The sequence below is a fragment of the Barbus barbus genome, assembly GCF_936440315.1.
Source record: "Barbus barbus genome assembly, chromosome: 42".
NCBI classification, from domain to species: Eukaryota; Metazoa; Chordata; class Actinopteri; order Cypriniformes; family Cyprinidae; genus Barbus; species Barbus barbus.
Genome location: NC_136720.1, coordinates 3,332,823 through 3,357,757, shown reverse-complemented (window position 1 = coordinate 3,357,757; position 24,935 = coordinate 3,332,823). Strand labels below are relative to the sequence as shown.

Here is a 24,935-nt window from a genome sequence, read left to right as displayed (position 1 = left end):
TTCCTCATCCAGTTGTTAGCCCATCATCACATATATATGCAAATACTAATATCAAAAATCAAATATCTAAAATATATGAATGTGTGGATTTCGCTTTTCCTAAGGTATGCCTGTGATATGCGGGTCATCCGGCTCCTGCGTGAGCGTGGCTTAGGCAACAGCCCCACGCGGGTGATCAAGCAGCTGCGTGAAAACCACAGCGAGCAGTGGCTTCATCGTCTGGCCCGGTACACCACCCAATGTGTTGACTTCCTCAATCAACCCGGGGTGATGCCGGTAAAGTTCCAGGAGCCCCCAGAGCCTACAGTGGTCCCAAGCTGCAAGTGGCTGCTCACTGTTTACAGCCAAGACATCCTGACAAGGCTGGATGAAATCCATGCAAGGATAACATCCACTTATGGCTCTGTCTTGAAGATGGATTCCACTAAAAAGGTTAGTTGTGGATTTTTGTTTATTAATGCTGTTGTTTATATACATCACTGTATCTGTATTTTACATGGTGTGATGTTTGATTACATTTACAGCGTAACTTCATATCATCTCTTATTACAGATCACCAAGAAGCTGGCTGGGACAGCGAGGGGAACGGGACACTGGCTTACCTCTGTTGGCAACGAGTTTGGTCAGGTGCTCATAAGTGTGCTGACAGCCCAGGAAGGAGCAGGACTGGACATGATGGTAGACGGTCTGGTGAAAAGATACCAGCAGGCTGGTGTGGATCCACCTGCTGTGTTGTACGTGGACTGTGGGTGCTGCACCGAGGTGGGCGAGACCAAGCTGAAAACCAGATTCAGAGGCTGGCCAGATCTCGTGATACGCTTGGACATCTGGCATTTTATGCGCAGGATTGCCCTGGGGTGTACAACTGATGCCCATCAGCTGTACCCGATCTTCATGTCACGGCTATCAGCGTGCATCTTTGAATGGGATGCGGCTGATGTCTCTATGCTTCGCAAAGCAAAGAGAGAGCTGTTGATGTCCCAGGGTTGGCCTGCACTGACAGATGAAGATGTGAGCAAGCATCTGACCAGGGAGGAGCTGGCTCTACATTGCCGGAGGAGGACCTGTGGAGAGGAGACTACCATCCTTCTCCTTGAACGACTGCTTGCAGAGCTCCTGAGCAGCAAGGGCAACGACTCCCTGGGTGTTTCTCTTCTGGACCGAGAAAGGATGGAGCACATCTGGAGTGTCCAGAAGAAGCACGTTAAGTGTATCCAAGACCCCCCTGGTGTTGCGCTCTATACAGAGACAGGGAGCTTAACCAAGGGAGGTGTGCTTCTGAAGACATACAGATGTGCCAGAGGCTCCACTTCTCTCGAATCCTTTCATTTACACCTGAACCGTTTCATCCCAGGTACATCTTTGTCACACACACTGCGCATATGTACAGAAAGAACATTAAGTGTCTTTGTGTGTTTATTTAACACTCCCTAAAACTGTTGTGTCTGTTTACAGGGACCAGTGCAAACAGTCTGAACTTTCAGATTTATTTGCTGGAGGGTCTACACAGGTGGAACCAGGATCGGGAGGCGGCTTCCCTGTCATCGGAGCCATCAGCTTTACGCAGCTACACAGGAGAACTTGTTCACTGTGTTAACAGCAATTATGAAAAGCTGTTTGGGAGGAAAGTGGTCCCCATGTTTTGTCCCCCTGCACGTTACACCGGTAAGAGAATTTATTATTGTTAATTAACTTGCAATTCAATAATCTCAGTCGATATTTTATATTTAAGCCTATAAAGTCAGCATGATCAACTTTTTCTTGAAACATGCCCTCTGTCATCTGATTAATATTTTCTATCAAGTAAAAGGCCTTTCAGTATAATTGTACAAATGTCTACCTTTAGCTCATACTTAACGTGTCATTTTGCTGTGAAATCTTTATTATTAGAAAGTAATTATTAGTAACATTTGGTGACATTTACTGTACTGAAGCAACTTTACTTAGGTTTACTTGATTAGAAAAACCAAGTTACATGTAAGTATCAAATATGCTCATCAGGTTTTTGAGGAACATTTATTTGTATGTCTCTCAGTCATCATTGTATTGCATTGCATTATATGTTTTGCCCCCACAGTTATAGGTTTCTGGCCTCTGAATAATTTTTTTTTTCTCCTCGACTATGAGCTACATGTTTTCACACTATTACACTATATGAGCTACTACAAATGCCTTATGTATCAAATATGATACACAACAATTTTATTTCATCCGTTTGTTTATTGTTTTTATTCCAGGTGAGCTCATTGGAGTGCAGTATCTGTTCCAGCAGACTGGTCAGGCACTGCAGGACATGAACCCAGACTCTGAGGAGACTGCAGAACTCATCGAGGACCTTAATGTGGAGGAACGAGATGAAGATGAGGGCTTCTGTGACATCAGCGAGGATCACACCATTGCTGATCCAGAGGTTGTTCTGTCACCACCCTCCTCCACACTGACACTGGCTTCTTCCACCCTGGTCACCAGCAGTGACACGGCTGTACTGGGCTCCACATCCCCTTCACTGGTCCCTGGCCCCACACTGTCTCCTTCATCACCTGGACCCTCAGGGACTGCTGTCTCACCTGTTCCCTCTGAAACGTCTGTTTCACCACTCCCCTCAGAGCCAGAGGATGCTGGTCAGGATGATGATGAAGAGACGGTAAGTGCCATTCCTCTGTATTTCTTTCAAATAAACTAGAATAATTCAAACAAGGATGGACCAACATCTACTGCTTTAAATCCAAACTTTGCTCAGATTTTCAACTAAAGTCATTAGTAGGCAACAAAGATGCATTGAGTCAAATCTCAAGTTTTATTTTGTTAGTGCTTTGTACTATACAGAATGTGTTTAACAGCTTCACATTGATAAACAGGAAAATAACAGAATCAATGGAACTAATTATGGAACTATGCATCAAAGAAATGTGATTATATTTTAAATTAAATTAAATATAAATTATATTTTGTGCTTGTGTTTTCGAAAAGGCTGTTGACTACCAAAATGTCCCGGGATATCAACATGTGGACAGGCTGTCAGAATATCTGGTGGAGCTCCGGGGTTACACAGCCCTCAGCCTGACCAATCAGGAAGCCAACACCATAATTGCACTTTGGCAGAACCTGGATGACCGAGACAAGCAACGGGTGGTGTATGCAGCTCGACACCAGAAGAGACTGCTGAGTGGACGCTTCAGAGTACCAAAGACGCCCACTAAAACCCCTGGAGTAGAGAGCACTACCAGAAGTGTGCTGGGTGCAAGCAGCGCACCTGCTCAGTGGCCTGACTGTTGCCGTCTGGTGGAGACCATCTTCATCAGGCTTTGCACTATTCACCCAAGCCCCAAAAGAAAAGGCAAGGGATCACTGTCGAGATGGTCTCTGATCCTCCAAGACTACAGAAGGATAAGGCAGCTTGTACTGGGCAACAGCTTGGTGATGGGAGGAACCTCAATGCAGCTGGTGGAGGTTAACCAGAACACCCTGATTCAGTGGTACAACAACAGACAGAAAAAGCAGGAGCTGTCTGTGCTGCTTCAGGGCATTCAGTTGCCTCAGACCCTCCCTGAAGCTCAGGAACCTCTCCAGGCTGCCAAACGCCCACGGATTGAGCCAGAACAACCAGCGGAGCAGCACCAGTACAAGCTACCAGAGAGTACAGCAGGTCAGGCAAAGCAGAGGCAGACTTCTACTGGACGACCCCCTCTAAGACCCAAGGCACCAGCACAGAGTCCTATGTTGGTTACGCCATCAGCACCTGGAGCATCAGCGCAGATGGTACCCAACATACTTATACCAGCAGCACCATGTTTTCAGGGTGTGCCGATGCTTCAGGGTGTGCCAGTGTTCCAGGGTCTGCAAATGGTTCAAAGACTCCCGATGGTCCAGGGAATGCCAGTGGTTCATGGTATGCCGATGCTTCAGGGAATCCCAATGGTTCAGGGGATGTCAATGATACAGCCACAGTTACAGCCTACAGTTGTGCAGGGCACCAGTTTACAACCTGCTACACCAGCTGCCAGCCCCCAAGCCATGCCCAAGAGACCCTACAAGAGAACTGTAGAGGCAAACACTTGCAAGAAGTGCGGGCAGTTCAAAACAAGTGCAACGGGACATAGCCAGTACAGGGGCCGGGTGTACTGCCCACAGACTGAGACTGTTACAAAAGAACAGTGGTTAGAGGAAATGCGGCGAACCGTTCCCAAATAATGTATATATTTGTATTTATTGTAGTGTTGTATATAGTTGTTTAAATATAGTTCACTATTGTTAATGTTTGTGTTGAACATTATTTAACTTTTTGTTTTTTAAACATTAATATTTTTTTAACTTTTTATTTACTGTTTTTAAACCCTTTTCATTTAACTTATTTAGTGTTTTTGAAAACTTGATATTTACCGTTTTATTTACCTTTTAATTTACTGTTTGAAAACTTATTTAATATTCATTACTGTTCTGTTAGCATAATTGTAAAATAAAAAACAAATTAGCAAATTATTGCTTTTTGATTTCTACTTTTATTTTCATTTTATCTCCCTTTTAATTTATTGTTGTTTGAAAACTTATTTAACATTTAATTTAATTCATTTAATACTTGTTACTGTTCTGTTGGCATAATTGTAAAATAAAAACAAATTGGCAAATGATTGCTCTTTTAATTTTACTTTCGTAACACTATTTCATCAGTACACTGCAACAATAAAACATGTCTATAAAAAGATAATTTGTACATTTTGTCATTCTTGTCACAGACATTTTTCAGCATATTAATTACTATTTTGCATTTTTTTTCATTAGAAATAACAGATTTGTGTCTGAATAAATTGAATAAATATCAACACAACAACTACAAATAACAATAATACGATTAATCAGAATAAATATCAATACAATAACTAATAATAACAACAAAAACACATTTACATTGGTATACTTTAATTTTCATGAAAGAATATCCAACAAAGTACATATGTTCATTTTATTAACCTTGAAACTTCCTTTATTTAATGAAATTAACAATATTACAAAAACGTGTCTTTAGCTGGATTCGAACCCCGGTCTTGGTGAGCACCTGCAATAGGAAACAGTGTAATTAAAATGCGCGATTTTCCCGCATGAAGAAGCCGGAAAATGTATCACTGCACGCATGCTAAGGAAGAACTGTCTTTGAACGTCAAATTTCACCCTCTCTTTTCTTCATTTCTCTTTTCTCTTCTTCCCCTTCTCTTTTTCTTTCTTCCCCCTCTTCTTCCCTTCTTCCCCATCTTTGACGGACTATTGTTCCCCAGCTTGAACGCAGCGCCTTAGACCGCTCGGCCATCCTGACCCCACCAGCTCAGTGTGAGCTGACCCGTTGGGGCTGCACCTGCAGGCAAGGATCTGGAAGCTAATGCTTCGCTGTTCTGCCTGTCAGGTCTACCGGCCTCGTTGGCGCAGTTAGGCAGCGCGTCAGTCTCATAATCTGAAGGTCGTGAGTTCGAGCCTCACACGGGGCAGCGTGGTGCTTTTTGATATCGGAGAGCGCTTAGACGAAAGAGCGGTTTTCTCTGTTCCCTTCCGTGTGCACAGCTCCTCTGGAGGGCGGACGACATGACGTTTTGTGAGAAACTGTGAGGTTCCAGGTGAATTCCCCGAACCCCATCCAGCGACATTGCATTCAGTCCTATGCCATCCTTTGATATACAATGTAATCGAAATTCAGCATTCATGCTGAACGAATGCAGTAATAGCATCCCTCTCATATTCATGCAGCATGTGGCAGTGTCCTTGTCAGGTTTTTTAAGGATAATATCATGCTGGCATTCGAAATGAAATTTTCGGTCAATGGAAAGGCAAGCTTTCGTGAACCCTTAACGTTCGTCTTAAGGAGATGGTTGATGCTGTTGGGCGGGGGATTACTTCTATTGTCAACAGTAGTCTACATAATGGAGTTGTTCCAACTGGCCTTAAACAGGCGGTTATTCAGCCACTTCTTAAAAAGCCTAATTTAGACCCTCAAGAACTGAAGAATTATCGGCCCATCTCAAAACTACCACGCCTAGCAAAGATTTTAGAGAAGGTGGTTTGTTCCCAGTTAATTTCATTTTTAAGCAGCTATGAGATCTTAGACAAATTTCAGTCCGGTTTTAGAGTAGGTCACAGCACTGAGTCTGCACTTTTAAGAGTTGTTAATGACCTCCGTATAATCAGAGATGGAGGTAACGCGGCAGCTCTGATTTTATTCGACTTAAGTGCAGCTTTTGACACAATAGACCACCTGATTCTTATAAAGCGGTTATCCCATTTAATTGGAATTCGTGGGACGGTTTTAGAGTGGTTCAAGTCTAATTCGTCACATAGATCATCCTCTGTAAAGCATGGTAAGTTTGTTTCAACGACATCGCCAGTTACTTGTGGTGTCCCCCAGGGTTCTGTTATTGGCCCTATTTTATTTTCATTGTATATGTTGCCCCTCGGCTCAATTTTGAAAGAATACGGCATGTCGTACCATTTGTATGCGGATGATACACAGATCTATTTACCTATGAGAGTGGGAGAGAATAATGGTTTGAATGTTCTATTTGCGTGTCTTGAGGAGGTTAAGAGCTGGATGACTCAAAATCTGCTTCAGTTGAACCAGAGTAAAACTGAGATGATGTTTTTTTGGCCCTGCCAGAGGATGTTTAGATATGTCCACATATTTGGGTTCATGGTCCGATTAATGCCATGACCAAACAAGGAACTTAGGTGTGGTGTTTGACCCAGAGCTGAAATTTGACAAGCAGATTAATGCTGTAGTAAAGAGTATTTTTGTTGTTGTTTTTTCCAGATTAGGTCTATTGCTCGACTAAAGCCTGTTCTGTCAAGAAAAGGCTTAGAGAAGGTTATTAAATGCCTTTGTTTTGTCTCGTCTGGACCATTGCAATGTGTTGTATGTGGAGTCCTGCAAGACCACTATTTCAAGCTTGCAATTAGTTCAGAATGCAGCAGCTAGGCTGCTAGTGGGTGCTAAGAAAAGTCATCATATCTCTCCTATTTTAGCTTCTCTCAAGTGGCCGCCAGTGAACTACAGGATAACGTATAAAACTCTTTTATATGTTTTTAAAGCAGTGCATGGGATGGCACCCCTGCTGACGTGTCTGAGCTCATTGCTGTTCGTCAAGCACCTAGGTCTCTAAGATCCAATCATAAGTTATTGCTTACTGTCCCTGGTACTCATTTAAAGTTAAAAGGGGATCAGGCCTTTGCTGTTGCAGGGCAGAAGCTCTGGAATAGTCATCCTCGGGTAGTTAAAGAGGTCTCATCTTTAAATGCTTTTAAAGTTGAAGTCAAAAACTACTTCTTGTCTTTAGCCTTTGAGAGGCTGGGCTAGTCTTTGCTGTTTAGTAGAATGTGTGTTGTCTTGAGTTGTGTGTTTCAATGAGTGTTTCTTGATTGTACAGCACTTTGGTCTGCAGGAGCAGTTGTAAAGTGCTCTATAAATAAAGTGAAATGAAATGAAATAACGTTCACGAAAAAAAACTTTAGCAAAGTTACTGTCCTGCTGGGGCAACGTGTCAGAGTGCTGAAGACTGTGGCTACTGTCCGCAGCCAAAGGATAGGTCTGTCAGAAGTGGGATTTGAACCCACACCTCCAGGGGAGACTGCGACCTGAACGCAGCGCCTTAGACCGCTCGGCCATCCTGACCCCCCCAGCTCCGTGTCAGCTGACCCGTTGGGGCTACACCTGCAGGCAAGGATCTGGAAGCTAGTGCTTCGCTGTTCTGCCCGTTAGGTCTACCGGCCTCGTTGGTGCAGTTAGGCAGCGCGTAAGTCTCATAATCTGAAGGTCGTGAGTTCGAGCCTCACACGGGGCAGCGTGGTGCTTTTTGATACCTGAGAGCGCTTAGACGAAAGAGCGGTTTTCTCTGTTCCCTTCCGCGTGCACAGCTCCTCTGGAGGGCGGACGACATGACGTTTTGTGAGAAACTGTGAGGTACCAGGTGAATTCCCCGAACCCCATCCAGCGACATTGCATTCAGTCCTATGCCATCCTTTGATATACAATGTAATCGAAATTCAGCATTCATGCTGGGCTAACGCTGAACGAATGCAGTAATAGCATCCCTCTCATATTCATGCAACATGTGGCAGTGTCCTTGTCAGGTTTTCTTAAGGTTAATATCATGCTGGCATTCGAAATGAAATTTTCTGTCAATGGAAAGGCAAGCTTTCGTGAACCCTTAACGTTCTTCTTAAAGAGATGGTTGATGCTATTGGGCCAAGCATTACTTCTATTGTCAACAGTAGTCTACCTAATGGAGTTGTTCCAACAGGCCTTAAGTTATTCAGCCAATAAAAGAACAATAAAAGTGTGACTGTTTTTTTAAATGGGACCTATTATGCAAAAATCACTTTTACAAGGTGTTTGAACACAGTTGTGTGGCCGCAGTTTGTGAAATCATTCAGCCTATAATTGTAAAAATCCACCAACTAATTTTTTTTATAATCTAAAAAAATCATAAACAGTCTGTTCACGTCACCGAGGGGAAAAAGTTCCGCCCATTTGTGACGCTGCCCAATAGACACAGCCCTGATTGACCCCTGTTAATGAATCAGTGTCTTCCTAAGTGAAACAATAGACATATGTAAGAAAATTACAAATACTAATATTTTAAACTTTATGACCGCCTTGTTCATTTTGCATTGTTTCTGAAGTGGTCCTGTCCCCTTGCATTATACAGACAAAAAATCTTTGCTTGTGTTCATCTGAAGAAAAGAAAGTCATAAACATCTGGGACAACATGAGAATCTTAATTTTCGGATGAACTATCACTTTTAATAACAATGTGATGCAGAGGTTAGAAAGATATTCCAAACAGAATGTAAGAATGGGTTGAATTAATGAGGAGAGTCATAGAATTAAAACATACAACATTAACGTTTTGAAAGGCCACTTTTTTGTGTTGTCTACATCAGTGGTTCCCAACCTGGGGGGCGCCAGAGTTCACAGCGGGGTGCGCAGGAGCAGATACAGGGCTGGGCGAAACAGCACTGGGAGATCCAGTGAGAAGCGCTTGAATTCAGCGAAGAACACAAGTGACTGATATAAACTAGTTTAAATCCAGATAAAACAGCGCTGACAAACAGCAGAAAAACACTGTGTGCAATGATGCATTCAGAAGGCTTTTCAATCTACAAATCGCCATCGTTTACCATGGATTTACTGTAGTAACATTAACTGTACCATGGTATTGTGGCAGAAATGAGGGGCTAGCGTTTGTGCATTTATAATAAATGTATTTAGACTACTGTTTTACATATAAATAGGCTACCTAGAAACCATATAGATGCATTTTTACCACAGTATTGAGGTGCTATATGTGTGGTTTTAACTCTGGTTATCATGATATAAATGTATGCTATGGAAGAACAATGGTTCATTTTAATAAAACTCAAACAGTCAGTAAAATAACATTTCACCATATAAAAAAGGAGGTTGTTGCAATTTTTACAGATGTTACTGATTTTGATAATGAACATAAATTTACATCTGCATCCTAACTCAAACTAGTGTCAACTCAATGTCAAATGTGCATTTCTAAGAGACCAAAAAATTATATTATTATGGCATTTATATATATATATATATATATATATATATATGGGCGTGTATAAATATAATAAGGGTGGGGGGGGGGGGGGGGGGCATGAAAAAAAGGTTGGGAACCACTGGTCTATATCACTGTCTAAAACAATAATTAATCTTTTAATTGTTTTTCTCAGCAAATATTGCTACATAATTATTTGCGACTAATTATATGAATTAATGAGCAAATCATGTAATTATTAAGATTAAAAAAATATTAATTGAGAATCCAAATTCCTACTCAATGTGTCATAATGACATATTATTAATACAACTTATCCACTACCTACTAAGAACATCACTAAACATGAATTACAATTAAGTAAACATACAATGTTCATTTAAACACCTTTTTTGGAGATTTGTAACATTTAATTAAAATAAATTATTTCCCACAAAAATATTAATTATATTAAATTTTTATCACTGATTTTATTTGCACTAAATCTTGTGCATTCAGCCAATATATTAAAGAAAACAAAAAGAATAATGAATAAACTTTTGGGGGAGAAACGCAACGTTTGCTGCTACAACATGCTTCCTCAGATTTGATGGAGAACATTTGAACCCAGATATTTATCTGACGAAAGCCATAACTGAAGGAGAACTGTGTGCTTGATGCATTAAAACAATGAGCATTGGTTCTCACATCAAGCACACATTTTTGAGCTTCCATTTCCCATATTTATTGTGCATAAGATAAAATAAAAATGTAACATACTTTTTAAGTTGAAATAAAATTGTAAGGAGTAAAAAGTATTTTTTCTTCAGAAATGTAATTAAGTAAAAGTACAAGTAGTCAATTTAAATTGTACTTGAATACAGTAAAAATCCCCCAAAATAACACTTAAGTACAGTAATCAAGTATTTTGCATCTCTGCTTGTGTGTTTTCTGTGTGAATTAGTTTGATTCTTGTGGACAGGACTTTTATTTTGGCCTGGCGGCGTGACGTCATAAGGCTGCGTCTGTGTTACTGAGGAAAGGTTTGTTTTCATTCATTAAAGCTTTACAAGCCGCAGTGAACTATAAAATACGTTAACTATTGTTTATGTTACAATTACAAAAAAATATATAATATGTTATCATGAAATAAATAGAAACTTTGTATGTAAATGATTTAAATGGTAGTGTTAGTTTTGAGCCTGTTTGCTTGTTTTTAGTCTCTGATTGAGACACACACACAAGATTTAGTTTGCATTAATTATTCTTTGTTAATTATTCTCATCTTGATCATGACAGAGTGAACAAACACAGAAACATGGCCTTTATTAAAGAGGAGACTGCAGACTTCAGGATTGAAGAAGTATTCAGTCTCAAACAAGAAGATCTGGACGAACAAACTGGTTGGTTTTCATTCTCAATGCATTTGATTCTTATTAAAATGATTGGCATGAGTTTGTTGTGATTGGAGCGACGTGAAAGTCAAGTAGTGAATGATCCTCAGTCATTTAGTGTGTGATGCCCAGCTTCTCTTCACTATTTACAAAGTCTGCAAGCGATGCCTAGTGTTTTAAAATCTGTCGTGTAGTGTATTCCAGTCTTGAGAAGATCTTATTTCAAGTTAAACATTATATTTGAACAGCCAGGGTCCCTGAACACATCCACCGGGGTGCGGTTTGTGAAAAAGTTTTTTTCCCAAAGCTCATCATTTCCAAACATACCCTCAAAGTCACCCGCTGACTCTCTGTTAGAAGTACCCCTCCATTTACAAGGCCTAGTTTCAAGAATATATACAACTCTTATGTCTTTAAAGAGTGTAGGAACAGACCAGATTAGAAGCAGATGGGAGAAAGTAGTATTTTGGAATAATGCCCTCCTGATAGTGAATGGTAGTACCTCCTGTGCCCGATTGAATTTAATACAGTTTAAAGTATTGCATCGTATGCACTTCAGCAGAACAAGGATTGCCTCCTGTTGACAAGACCTGTGTTAGGTGTCATACAGGTGAAGCACACCTGACTCACACGTGCTGGACGTGCCCCACACTTACTGCTTATTGGTCAGCCGTATTTGATACACTTTCTAAAGTGTGTGAAGTACAGCTGAAGCCATGTGCTAAATTTGCAATATTTGGTGTTCCAGACGATGAATCAAATTTGACTCCGAAACAACTAAACATTATTGCCTTTGCATCCTTATTGGCTCGCAGACTAATTTTATTACATTGGAAATCTACAAATCCACCTAAAGCATCAAACTGGCTTCAGGATTTGATGTTATACCTACACTTAGAAAAGATTAAATATTCAATTAGAGGTTCCCATAAGTTCTCTTATGTCTGGCAACCCTTATTATCATATTTCTCTGCCATAAATATACTACCTGGAGAGTAATATGTTCTTCTTTAAAGTGAAGTGACAGTGTATAATACCTGATTGTGGTATCCAATGACCTTTTTGAATCTTTTGATCATTATTTAACTATTGCCTCATTTTATTTCTGTTATATTTTGATTTCTATTATCATTATTGCTATCACTATCATTATTATTATTTATTATAGGCAGTTTGTTCTGGGTTGGTTGGGGAGGGTTTAAGAATGTAAAAATACAGTTTCTGTACAAATAATAGCATTTGTCTTTGGAATAAAAAAAGAAAATAATTTTAATGCAAAGATAAGTAATGAGGAACTTATTTGATTACTTTACCAAATCTTTAATTCGTCACATGACAGACACAAACAAATTGTTCATGAGTGACCCATCACTCTCAAACAGAAAACAGCTGTCTAAAACGACTCGTCTGTAGTCCAGCTATTACTTCTGTGATGTGGCTGTCACCATATAACACATTTGCATTAATGCATGAAGCCCATCAGCTGCTACTTTGGCTTGCCATCAAACAAAAGTAGTTATAAGGACAGGAAGAGGCCTTAAAATTGATCGTGTACTATTGTACTATTGAAGACGCTGGAGTGATTGCTAATGAAGGATGAGGGCGATGCAGGGCTCGAAAGCAGCGGAGCTTTTATTATGCCACAGTCGAGCGCTTTTGCTCCTTCTGGTCGTGCGTATGTGAGGTAAAACAGCGCTGTTTTCTCTATAGACATATATAGATGGGTGATTCTCACGAAATCCAGGTTTAGGAAGGTTTCAGGCATCAGAATTTTTAAAATGCCCTTGAAGCCAATTTTCTTTTTGCACATATAAGATTAAGGTCTGAACTTACTATAACCATCATTTTTAGAAGATAAAAAAAAATCCTATATAATTATTTACATTTTTTAGATGAAGTCCATAAAAAATTATCATTACCGCAACATGACATTACATTAAATATATGGTTAAAAATGTGTATTTTTTGGCTAATGTTAAAGTAGACTCTTATTACTTATGCTCAAAACTATGTAAAACTCTGGAGAGATATTTTTTTATATTTATTATTTTTTGTAATTTCCTTATTTTCTCTCATTACCGAAACACACGTGATGATTTACAGTTTCTTTTATTTAATTGTTTCACTAAAAGATAACGTATACATTTGTCATGTAGCAGACCTTAAATAAGTAGTGTTGTATAATATGTATATACATTTTAAAACAAAATATTTTATCTAATTATTACTTAATTTGTAAAAAAGATCCATGTTGTGGTAATGAAAATGCCATTTCGGTAATGATGATCAATGTTTCGGAAATGAGATTTAGCTCACACATTCACTGTTGACAAAGGGGTTTGATGCCTAACCCTATTTTACATATTTAAAACACATACACTTTTTAAAAGAACATTTATTTCATTTATTTAGTTTAAGTATTACAATTCTAGTATAACATACAATCATGTGTTCATGAGAACGTTTTCAATGTAACATACTATCATGTGGTCCTGAGAAACATTTAAATGTAACAGCATCATGTGCTCTTGTAAAAAGATTTTAGTTTAGCTAAAACACTTTGGTCCTGACATTCAACCACAACCTTTTTCTGAGAATAATTTCATGTGAAGAACTTGAATGGCAGCAACTCGATTTATGATTGGTCAAACAACTAAAACAAACAACTGGAACGACTGCTTTATACCAATCACGTTTCCCCCCAACTGTAACTCATTCATGAGCGTTTTTTGTGTTTTGCCCATATGTCAGGTAAAATGCAGAAATGTCTAGCAGAGGAGGTGATGTGTGTGAAAGAGAGTATGTGTGTATGTACAATATAGTGTATACTGTACAAAATGTCAGCCTTTACGTTTGCATATCAGCATGCTTTCATTGCATATATATTTTACATATATATGTACTAGGGGTGGAACGTTACACAGAAGTCACGTTTCGGTTCATACCTCGGTTCAGACATCACGGTTCGGTGCGAGTTCGGTAAAATGAAGGGAAAAGCAAAACAAAAATGCTAAAGGCTTGTGCATGTCTCAGGCTGTACCACCAAAGGAAACTAAATGACTTAAGCCTTGTATTTTTTTTAATAAGTTTTATTAATAAAGTAAAGGCATAGAACCAGTTTATTTGTAGTGCACTGACAAAAAAATTATGTAATTAGTTAATTAATTAAATTAATAAAAAGACAAAAAGACCTTGAGATATGTTTGGTAATTTGGCTGAATGAATTGAAAATTAATTTGCTACATTTCAGATTAATATATTTGTTTTCCTTATTTTTAATTAACAGTAACTTAAACACTTTGCAGTTTGAATGACTGTATAAACAAAGTGGAGTATGTTTTTGTTTCCACTGTTCGATTGCGCCCACGCCTCACACACACACGCGCGCGCACAAATATAAACCCTTTGCGACTTTTCGATCGCGCCCGGGCCCCCCCCTCTCTCTATCACACACACCATATTCCAGCATTGCAATCTTTACATCGCAGCCTGCTTCAGATCTAAGGCGGGGCTACAGATTAGGTGTCCCTAAAGAACCTGCATGTCTAACAGCAGTTCCGCATTACATTAATTAATTTGCACACGAGTTTTATTTATTTTTATACTGTATTCTCCGTGTAAATTTATGCACCGAACCGTGACCGTTTTTTTCCCTATTATGACCCTGTCCCCTGACCTCTCTCTCTCCTTTCTTTTGTACTCCTCAAGAAGGATTGCATTGCTGTATATTTTTTCCCTGTGCTTTTTCAGCCTGTCTTTTGCTGATGCCTTTTTTTTAATCAGCTGATGCTTGCCTGTAACAAAATACACAATAGCCATCTTGAATGTAACATTTCGTAAAAAAGACATAGAAATACATTTTTCACAGTAAAACTATTAAATATTAAATAATATTACATTTATAGTAGGTGGCCTATACTGCATTCATAATGCTTTTTGTCGGAGCACTTCATAAAAATGAAAAATTACTAACTCCTGCTGGGGGGTGGGGTTGTAATAGCTATTTTGTTTATCTGTTCAAGAAGTGTTAAGGCAAATATCAAGTTATATTGAAATGAGAGAGTTATAGTGCACATCCCTCCTTCATAAGTCTGTTTGGTAACACTTTATAATAACTGTACACTATTAATCATTAGTTAAGCATTAGTAAACAGTTAATTCATCATTTATAAAGCATTAATAGACATTAATAAGCAGTTTATAAATACAGTTATAAATGCTGTATTCTTGATTTAAAAGCATATCTATAATGTTTAATATTTGTTTTTTCATACTTTATTAATTATCAATTTATCATTTCTAAATGAAGTATAGCATTATTTACAAAATAGGTTATTTAGGAGTTGTCAGTGGTTCATAAGATCACTTAGAATGTGTAAGTAAATGATTAATAAACTATTTAAATGTACATTCATACATATTATTATTCAGACATATAGTAATAGTTACTTAGTGTGTCAATAAATGCTTTATTAACATGTATTGCTACTGTAATTCATGGTTAGATCAGGTAGTTATAAAGCATTTAGTTGTGGTCTGTTAACTATTTTTGTGAGCTCATAAAATGAGGACTATTTATACTTTGTAAAGCATTTACAAAGGAGATTAAAAGGCTGTTAAATATTTCTATGTTCTGTATCACTGTCTTGTGCTTCTTTCCTTTTTCTGTTTAGAAGATCAGTGAGCCTTTAAATCTCCTTAAATGCTTTACAAAGCATAACTAGTCCTCACTTTACATGACAAGCTCACAAAAATAGTCAACTCATCACTAATAAATGCTTTATAAATACCTGAATTTACTACATTTACTTACACTTTCTAAGTGATCTTATGAATCAATGACAACACCTAAATAACTGGTTTGTAAAAAATGCAATAATTTAAAAATGATACAGTGATCATTAATAAATTATGAAAATACAATTATTAAACACATTATAGATATGCTTATAAGTCAAGATTAAAGCATTTATAGCCGTATTTATAAACTGCTTATTAATGTCTATTAATGCTTTATAAATGATGAATGAACTGTTACCTAATGCTTAACTAATGATTAGTGTGTAGTTATTATAAAGTGTTACCGTCTGTGTCTCATTACCGAAACATTGAGTATCTCCACCGCAACAGGCCTCCAATTGTTGCGGTGTATGATAATGGTGTTGCGGAGGATGAGTGTCCTTAAACATTCTTGCTAACTGTGGAGGCTAAATGAGGGTTAGCTAAACTTTCCCTCTCTTTTTATATTTAGACCATAATGGGGTATATAGTAATCAAAACATTAAAACGGAAACATTTTTTAAAACTTCACAAACTCATGTTTCGGTAATGAGAACTAAAAAGTCGTGTATGTATTATGACAAACAAAATTTTTATTTTTATCTGGAGAGAAAAAATAACAACTGCTTACCTGGTAGCCATCTTGAGTGTCACAGTCAATTATGTCCCTTCCAACAAAATTCCTTGAAAATGTTAGTTCCTAGATGACTTAAACAATGGTTGAAAATTGTTGCAGAGGATGAGAAAATTTGTCTTGGACACATTTATATTCCTTATTATTGTCACTACATTTACCAATGATCACCAAATACCACATGTTTCTTTACTGTAAATGTTTATAGTATAACATGCACTGAAGCTTTTTATTTTTCTTATTTTTTAATTATAAATATTTCCATCTCAAAGAACCCAAAACCAGTCATGGACACGTTGCGGTAATGAGAAATTTCCCCTTAAATGTGGAAAAAACAACAAAATTTGAATTTATGATGTAATTTGAAATCATGTGCAAAATAGTACATGAAGAGATGTTTATAACTGTATTCTTCTTATTTTGATAGCATTTACTTTTATTATCAAAATGCTTCATGACACCTCATATAATTTCGCGAGAATCACCCAGACGCACTATTCGACCGTTCCAAGCACGTAGATGCAGACACCATCTTGGAACGGTATTTTTGACGTCATTCACCATACTGTAGGTTCGCACAGAACCGTTGAGCCATTCTGTGCATTATTGTGGCATCTTTCAAATATTCAGTGATTACTTGCGTATAGCAGCCCATAGGAACAGTCGCTAATGAGACATCTACGTATATATACAGTGGGTATGGAAAGTATTCAGACCCCCTTCAATTTTTCACTCTTTGTTATATTGCAGCCATTTGCTAAAATCATTTAAGTTAATTTTTTTCCTCATTAATGTACACACAGCACCCCATATTGACAGAAAAACACAGAATTGTTGATATTTTTGCAGATTTATTAAAAAGAAAAACTGAAATATCACATGGTCCTAAGTATTCAGACCCTTTGCTGTGACACTCATATTTTTAACTCAGGTGCTGTCCATTTCTTCTGATCATCCTTGAGATGGTTCTACACCTTCATTTGAGTCCAGCTGTGTTTGATTATACTGACTGGACTTGATTAGGAAAGCCACACACCTGTCTATAAGACCTTACAGCTCACAGTGCATGTCAGAGCAAATGAGAATCATGAGGTCAAAGGAACTGCCTGAAGAGCTCAGAGAAAGAACTGTGGCAAGGCACAGGTCTGGCCAAGGTTACCAAAAAATTTCTGCTGGACTTAAGGTTCATAAGAGCACAGTGGCCCCCGTAATCCTTAAATGGATGACGTTTGGGACGACCAGAACCCTTCTTAGAGCTGGCCGTCCGGCCAAACTGAGCTGTCGGGGAAGAAGAGCCTTGGTGAGAGAGGTAAAGAAGAACCCAAAGATCACTGTGGCTGAGCTCCAGAGATGCAGTCGGGAGATGGGAGAAAGTTGTAGAAAGTCAACCATCACTGCAGCCCTCCACCAGTCGGGGCTTTATGGCAGAGTGGCCCGACGGAAGGCTCTCCTCAGTGCAAGACACAAAAAAACACCTGAAGGACTCCAAGATGGTGAGAAATAAGATTCTCTGGTCTGATGAGACCAAGATAGAACTTTTTGGCCTAAATTCTCAGAGGTATGTGTGGAGAAAACCAGGCACTGCTCATCACCTATCCAATACAGTCCCAACAGTGAAGCATGGTGGTGGCAGCATCATGCTGTGGGGGTGTTTTTCAGCTGCAGGGACAGGACGACTGGTTGCAATCGAAGGAAAGATGAATGCGACCAAGTACAGGGATATCCTGGACGAAAACCTTCTCCAGAGTGCTCAGGACCTCAGACTGGGCCGAAGGTTTACCTTCCAACAAGACAATGACCCTAAGCACACAGCTAAAATAATGAAGGAGTGGCTTCACAACAACTCCGTGACTGTTCTTGAATGGCCCAGCCAGAGCCCTGACTTAAACCCAATTGAGCATCTCTGGAGAGACCTAAAAATGTCTGTCCACCAACGTTTACCATCCAACCTGACAGAACTGGAGAGGATCTGCAAGGAGGAATGGCAGAGGATCCCCAAATCCAGGTGTGAAAAACTTGTTGCATCTTTCCCAAAAAGACTCATGGCTGTATTAGATCAAAAGGGTGCTTCTACTAAATACTGAGCAAAGGGTCTGAATACTTAGGACCATGTGATATTTCAGTTTTTCTTTTTTAATAAATCTGCAAAAATGTCAACAATTCTGTCAATATGGGGTGCTGTGTGTACATTAATGAGGGAAAAAAATGAACTTAAATGATTTTAGCAAATGGCTGCAATATAACAAAGAGTGAAAAATTGAAGGGGGTCTGAATACTTTCCGTACCCACTGTATATCTATGGTTTTCTCATACTAGATACATGAATGTTGAAAGTTCGGTTATAATGCTACTCTGTGTGTTCGTCACCTGTCTAATAAAATGCATAAGGTATTAAAGTGTCTTTGGGGGTTTCCATGTTTTCTACAAAACAAAACTGGAAATCGAGGGTGTATGACTGTCATTGGCAGGCGATGCAAGGACACGGTCTGTTTCACTAGTTAAAATTGCTTATTTCACTGGAATTAAACATTATTCGAAACATTTGGGATAATGTAAGTACACAAATCAGCAAAATATATAACATGGTTGTAGAGTCTTATTGAACCAAGACTCAAACAATTAAGAGACTCGTGCATACCAAAGAGGAAACTTAGACGATTCCCTCCTTTCAGTCCGAAAGGGACCAAGCCTAATGACGCCTTCCTGTCTAAGAGGATAACCATCGTCTTCTCTCCTGAGATCATAAAAACAGGGAATATATTTGAGAAGAACATCTGGATGTCTTTAAAGAAACAGAACCTTCAATGTTCGCAACCAGTTTTACCATAAATAAAGTCGAACAGTACAAAGCCCGTTGCATCTGGAGAGACCCCAGCACAGACCCTCCCTGATTTCCTGACCATTAACGCAGTAATTCAACTGATGGTATCACCAGGGAGACTGTTTTACAATCGACGTCCGAGCTAAGAAAATCTCCAGGTCTCCCCAAACGTGATATTTTCATGACCTCGAACAACTCTCCTCTTGCCCTCTTCACATTCCAAACTAAACACGCTTTTTCTATCTCTAACAGACAAAGAGACTCAATGCGTTGCCCAAGTATTTCAAAAGGACAAATTATAATTGTTCTGCCATTGAAGCAATATACTCAAAACAATATATATTGTAAATATATATTAAGGTTGTATTTCATGTCATTTATAAGCATGCTATGTTATTGGAATCTATGGTATTGTTGTAATCTTTTGAGGTATAATTTTCCCTGATCACTATTGTTCCGTTTCACATGCTTGGTGTGATTTATCTAGAATTAAGGATCGTTTAATCGATGCATTAACCCATGTAGTACATACACTTAAGGTATGTACTTTGTGTATGCCAAATACCTAATGTTTGATTTCGAATGAAAGCTAATTGCGTCAGCAGTAATCTGGTGTGGATGAAAATTGTCTTTTCTCATCAATGTATGATTAGAAAGCTTATAGGAGTCTGCTAGGATATGTGCCTTATTTTATGAAATAATGCAGCAGATAATTTATGCACGGAAAACTGAGCCGGGCGGGGCTCTGCCCTACAGAGACACTTGGGATTGGATCAAACAGTAAAAGAAGCGGATTGAAGTTACCAAGTTAAAAGACAGACACCCATCTTTGTCTGTTGGCTCGTTGCTTGCGCGTTGCTCTCTGCTTGCCCGAGCGCTATTTGAAACTTCGGTTCTTGCTCGAATCGTGCTACTAAGCACTCCCAGCCATTAACATTTCAGTAAATAACGAACCTCAGCTTTTATAATAAATTTAGATAAGATTACATTTATTTAAGACAAGTGTATATCAAATAGATGGAAACTGTTGCATTAAAAACACTTTACAATAAGATTCTGTAAGGTCCACACATTTGGCCCAAAGAAGGTATCCAATGGTGGCTGAAGGTTTCCTACATGTTTGGTTTTTTCAGTGCGCAAAATTCTTTAGTTTAAATTACACTCTAATCTGACTCCATTTTATTATGACCTCGTATTTAGGTTGAAATGCAAATTGGTTGTTTGTCTGTTTCTAATCCAAACTGTGTAAATTTTTTTTTTATTTGAAAAGGCTTTTTAAAACCTGCTAGTTATCCAGCCAAGAAAAACAACTAACTAGCTAAAAAAAAGCCCAGAACTGCTGTTCTGACGGACTGATATGATGTAAACACAGTTAACCATGTGTTTATTCTGTAACATGCATATTTTAGATTCACAATTCATTTAAAAGCCACTGTTGTGTAAAAATAGTAAATACCATCATGTACTCCTGTTTTGCTTTTTACCCTAATAAAAGTTATAGGCGCATTAAATAGTTAATAAAGAAACTTCATTCTAATGCTCATGATATTAGCGTTAGCTGTGCTTATGCTAACGATTAACTGTTTATTTCAGTCCGACATTCAAATTAAAATATGGAATAATATTCATAACAAAAGATCTAAATATTAAATTGAAAGTACCTGCTTGAACTCTTTAATTTGATCCGGGTGTCGTCTTTAAAGTGTTTGTTTGTTAGTTAGTTTAAAGTGTTTTAAAGTGTTTGTTAGTGTGATGTGTTTGATTAAGTACCACCGGTACTTAAATAAACCTGGTACCGTGACGTTTTAATTTCTTTAGTACAGACTTGGTACCGAAGTACCGGGTCTTTTGACAACACTAGTGTGTATATCGCATAGCTTTACTAATTCCTACAGCTTTCAAGTTTATAATGAGTGAAATTCCTGCGTACATTTATTCAATATAGCATGCAAGTTATACGAGTAAAAAAAATCCACACAAACTATCAGATTTAATCAAACGACGGGATTTAATCGCTCTTCTACTCTCTCATAGGGGCTTCGCATCAGCGCATCTCTGCACTTCAAGAGCTGCTGCATGCTGCGCTGAGACTTCCGCTCATGTAGTTGATCAAACATACACTATATTGCCAAAAGTATTCGCTCATCTGCCTTTAGACGCATATGTAAGTACATTTTATTTATATAGCACATTTAAACATAGCAAAGCTATCCAAAGTGCTTAACAATGTAACAAATTTAAATGAGAAAAGAAAACAGAAAAGAAGCAAACAAGACAACCAATAAAATTGAAATTAAAATGCTAAGGAAAAAAGATATGTTTTCAATCTTGATTTAAAACTGGTAATGGAAGGTGCAAGGCGGCATTCTAGGGGCAATTGGTTCCATAGACGAGGGCCATTGACTGAAAAGGCTCTGTCACCCTTGGTTTTCAAACGGGAGCGAGGGACAGATAAAAGAGCCCTGTCAGTGGATCTTAAATGTCTGGTAGTTGACAAAGGGATAAGAAGAATTTAAAGGTAAGATGGAGCTTGATTGTTAAGAGCTTTGAAGACAAACAGCAGAATCTTAAACTGAACTCTAAAATGGACGGTGATATTTTATTTCTTTGCCCCAGTCAGCAGCCTTGCAACTGCATTTTGTACCAACTGGGTACGTGAAAGCGATGACTGAGGAAGACCTGAGTACAGAGAATTACAGTAATCTAAACGTGAGGTAATAAAAGCATGAATAACTTTCTCCAAATCTTGAAAAGCCAAAAATGATTTAAGTTTGGAAATGACCCGCAATTGATAAAAACTGTTCCTAACGACCAAATTAATTTGTTTGGATAAACAATTCTGAGTCTATAATAACACCCAGGTTTCTAACCTGTGAGGAAATGGAGGGGAAATGGTTGCCCAGCTCCTCAATGATATTCATTCTTGTTTTTTGGGGACCAAAAACAATCATTTCTGTTTTGTTCTCATTTAGTTGGAGAACGTTATTTGATAACCATATTTTAATATCTGAGATACATTCCAGCAATGGTTGAATGGACTCACCAACTTTTAGTGGGAGGTACAACTGTGTATCATCAGCATACAGATGAAAAGAAACATTGTGCTTCCTGATAATATCCCCCAGAGGGCGCATATATAAGTTAAAAAGAAGTGGTCCCAAAATAGAGCCCTGAGGTACTCCACTAATAATTGGGGCAGATGATGAGGAAAACTTGCCTAGCTCTACAGAAAAAGACCTGTCTTTGAGATAAGAGTTGAACCATTGTAACGCTGTACCCCTGATACCGATCAGATGTTCTAACCGCCCAATAAGAACATTATGATGCACGGTATCAAATGCAGCTGTAAGATCAAGTAGAATCAGTACCGCATTTTTACCGGCATCTACTGCAACCAAAATATAATTGAACACTTTAAGCAAAGCAGACTCTGTACTGTGGTAAGCAGTGAAACCAGATTGAAAATGTTCTAATAAATTAGCTGTATTTAAAAATGTGATGTGATTGGACAACTTTTTCTAAAAGTTTTGACAAAAAGGATAATTTCGAGACAGGCTGAAAATTGTTAAAACAACCTTCATCCAAACCTTGCTTCTCAAGCAACGGCTGAACAACCGCATGCTTAAAGCAATTAGGAACCACACCAGTATCCAAGGATGAGTTAACCAACACTTGGATACTGGGTCCAATTACTGGAAAGGCTGCTTTTCTGATCTCAGGGGGAACAACATCTAGTGAGGAGTTAGTAGTGTTAATTTTGTTAACGAGATCAGAAAGTTCAATTTAAAGAGACATGTTGAAACTTAAGTGACATCCCATTCTTAATCCATAGGGTTTAATATGACATCGGCCCACCCTTTGCAGCTATAACAGCTTCAACTCTTCTGGGAAGATTTTCCACAAGGTTTAGGAGTGTGTTTATGGGAATTTTTGACCAATCTTCCAGAAGCGCATTTGTGAGGTCAGACACTGATGTTGGACGAGAAGGCCTGGCTCGCAGTCTTCACTCTAATTCATCCCAAAGGTGTTCTATCGGGTTGAGGACAGGAGTCTGTGCAGCAGTCCCGGCGCCATAGGCGGGCAATGGGGGGCCTGGCCCGCCCTGTGAGTCACTAGTGCCCGCCCTGAACGAGCCTGATGATTAAAGAAAACTTTGTACTATTCAAACATCAGTTATTATTTATTTACCCTTGCATTGAGAAAAAGCGGAGATCTGTTTCCTCCAGGCTGTGCGCGGCGCTTAATCTGAAAGGAGGTGGGGTGGAGTTAGGAGTAGAGCCCTACATTTCGGCCCTGGCCCGACGGGCCCCGACTTTTTTACGCATCTAGGGCCGGGCTTCGGGCCAATTTCCACGTCATAGTTCAGACGCGGGCCGGGCATCGGGCCTGTTTTGGGTTTCTCCTTATTTTATATTGTAGACATCTATCCATTGGCGATGAAAAAAATTGCTGCGCTGGTGGAAACAACACGAGACCGTGCCGCGACTGAGAGCAGCTAGATGGTGTTTAGTGTTGCTGAAAAACCCCAGCAAACATAACCATGAATGTGTCTGCGGGAAATCGTAAGGAGATTTGAATTATTTACTACTAAACGAATGTTTTCTGAGTCTGTGTCGCAAGGATGAAGTTTCTGATCCTGACTCGCCGTCTCCTCATTAGACGCTCCTTTAGAAATGCATCTTTATTGATTATGATTAAAATTATAATAAACGAGTTTTTGATTAAATTTTTTTTTATTTCGTTAAGTGATCATTTAAAGCTTTCTATAGATATATGTATCATGTCTGTGAGGCATGTATTCGCTCAGCTTCGGTTAATTTTTGGGAAGCGCTCCTGTTAAAGACGGCAGAAAGCGCATCATGTTTGTTTTCTTTGTTTTATAAAAGCCTTTTGTTGGTGTTGTGAGTGCACACAAATACAAGTAGACCCTTTATAGGTCCGAATGATGTATTACTCTTACCTTTATCAACAAATAAATAAATAAATGACGGCGTAGGTTATTTTAATTTGTTTCCACTAAAATAAATCCATGTGTTTGCTGGTGCCTCCATGTCCTGCAGAGCGCGCTTTAGCTTCCACTCTCCGCACAAACTTAGATATAGCGCACATTATTATTATAGCAGGTTTAATGTTTAAACATTGTTATATAGGCTACTTGAACTGTTTTAGTATATCTATAGATTTTATTTTAGGCACGTCGTGATGATATGAGAAGGCTAAATTTATCAAACATAGGCTATGATCAGCTCATGCAGCTGGCCGCTTGGTCGTTACTTTAAAAAACAAAAACTTATAGGCTATTTAACGAACAAAAATGCTCCAAACGTTTTTCTAAATTAACTTAATAAAAAAACAAAACGAAATATGATAATTTTGCCATTACACACAAAACTGAACAATTTTAATTGCCGAAACAATTAAAGTATAAACTGTTTTAGGAGAAGGGAAAAAAAAAAGACGGGCTCGGGTTGGACTCGGGCCAGTAATTCTGATAAGCTGTCGGACGTCGAACTTTGGAGGTCTGTAGCGATTGACTCTGCGGAAAGTTTGCGACCTCTGTACACTTTGCACCTCAGCATCCGCTGACAGACTGTCATTTTACGTGGCCTACCACTTCGTGGCTGAGTTACTGTCATTCCCAAATGCTTCCACTTTGTTATAATATCACTGACAGTTGACTGGAATATTTAGTAGCGAGGAAATTTCACGACTGGACTTGTTGCACAGGTGGCATCCTATCACAGTACCACGCTGGAATTCACTGAGCTCCTGAGAGC

At 38.6% G+C, this 24,935-nt stretch overlaps 3 protein-coding genes across 3 annotated transcripts in view; 2 read left to right on the top strand and 1 right to left on the bottom strand.

Moving 5' to 3' along the window:
• Positions 1 to 24,935, bottom strand: part of LOC306861123 (uncharacterized protein) — a gene marked incomplete at its 3' end in the record, with an annotated part of 730,281 nt that overhangs the window by 679,420 nt on the left and 25,926 nt on the right. The window lies entirely within an intron of this gene.
• Positions 111 to 4,628, top strand: LOC306861605 (uncharacterized protein). Its single transcript, XM_079403981.1, has 5 exons — positions 111 to 432; positions 553 to 1,354; positions 1,456 to 1,665; positions 2,238 to 2,644; positions 2,971 to 4,628. Exons 1-5 carry the CDS (start codon positions 118 to 120, stop codon positions 4,189 to 4,191), a joined length of 2,955 nt encoding a protein of 984 aa, XP_079260107.1. The 5' UTR covers positions 111 to 117; the 3' UTR covers positions 4,192 to 4,628.
• The window catches only part of LOC306861456 (uncharacterized protein), a gene marked incomplete at its 3' end in the record, with an annotated part of 29,838 nt that continues 15,432 nt past the window's right edge, over positions 10,530 to 24,935 (top strand). Inside the window, exons 1-2 of the mRNA XM_079403707.1 lie at positions 10,530 to 10,573; positions 10,830 to 10,933. Coding sequence (XP_079259833.1) covers positions 10,849 to 10,933 — 85 coding nt within the window. The 5' untranslated portion in view covers positions 10,530 to 10,573; positions 10,830 to 10,848. The remainder of the gene's footprint in view (positions 10,574 to 10,829; positions 10,934 to 24,935) is intronic.

What these genes read in the sequence shown, in the direction of transcription:
- LOC306861605 (XM_079403981.1), top strand. Translation starts at nt 118, where the DNA reads ATGCGGGTCATCCGGCTCCTGCGTGAGCGTGGCTTAGGCAACAGCCCC. An exon ending in TCCCCCTGCACGTTACACCG is followed by an intron (nt 1,666 to 2,237) that starts GTAAGAGAATTT and finishes TTTTTATTCCAG; the next exon opens with GTGAGCTCATTGGAGTGCAG. An exon ending in AGGATGATGATGAAGAGACG is followed by an intron (nt 2,645 to 2,970) that starts GTAAGTGCCATT and finishes GTTTTCGAAAAG; the next exon opens with GCTGTTGACTACCAAAATGT.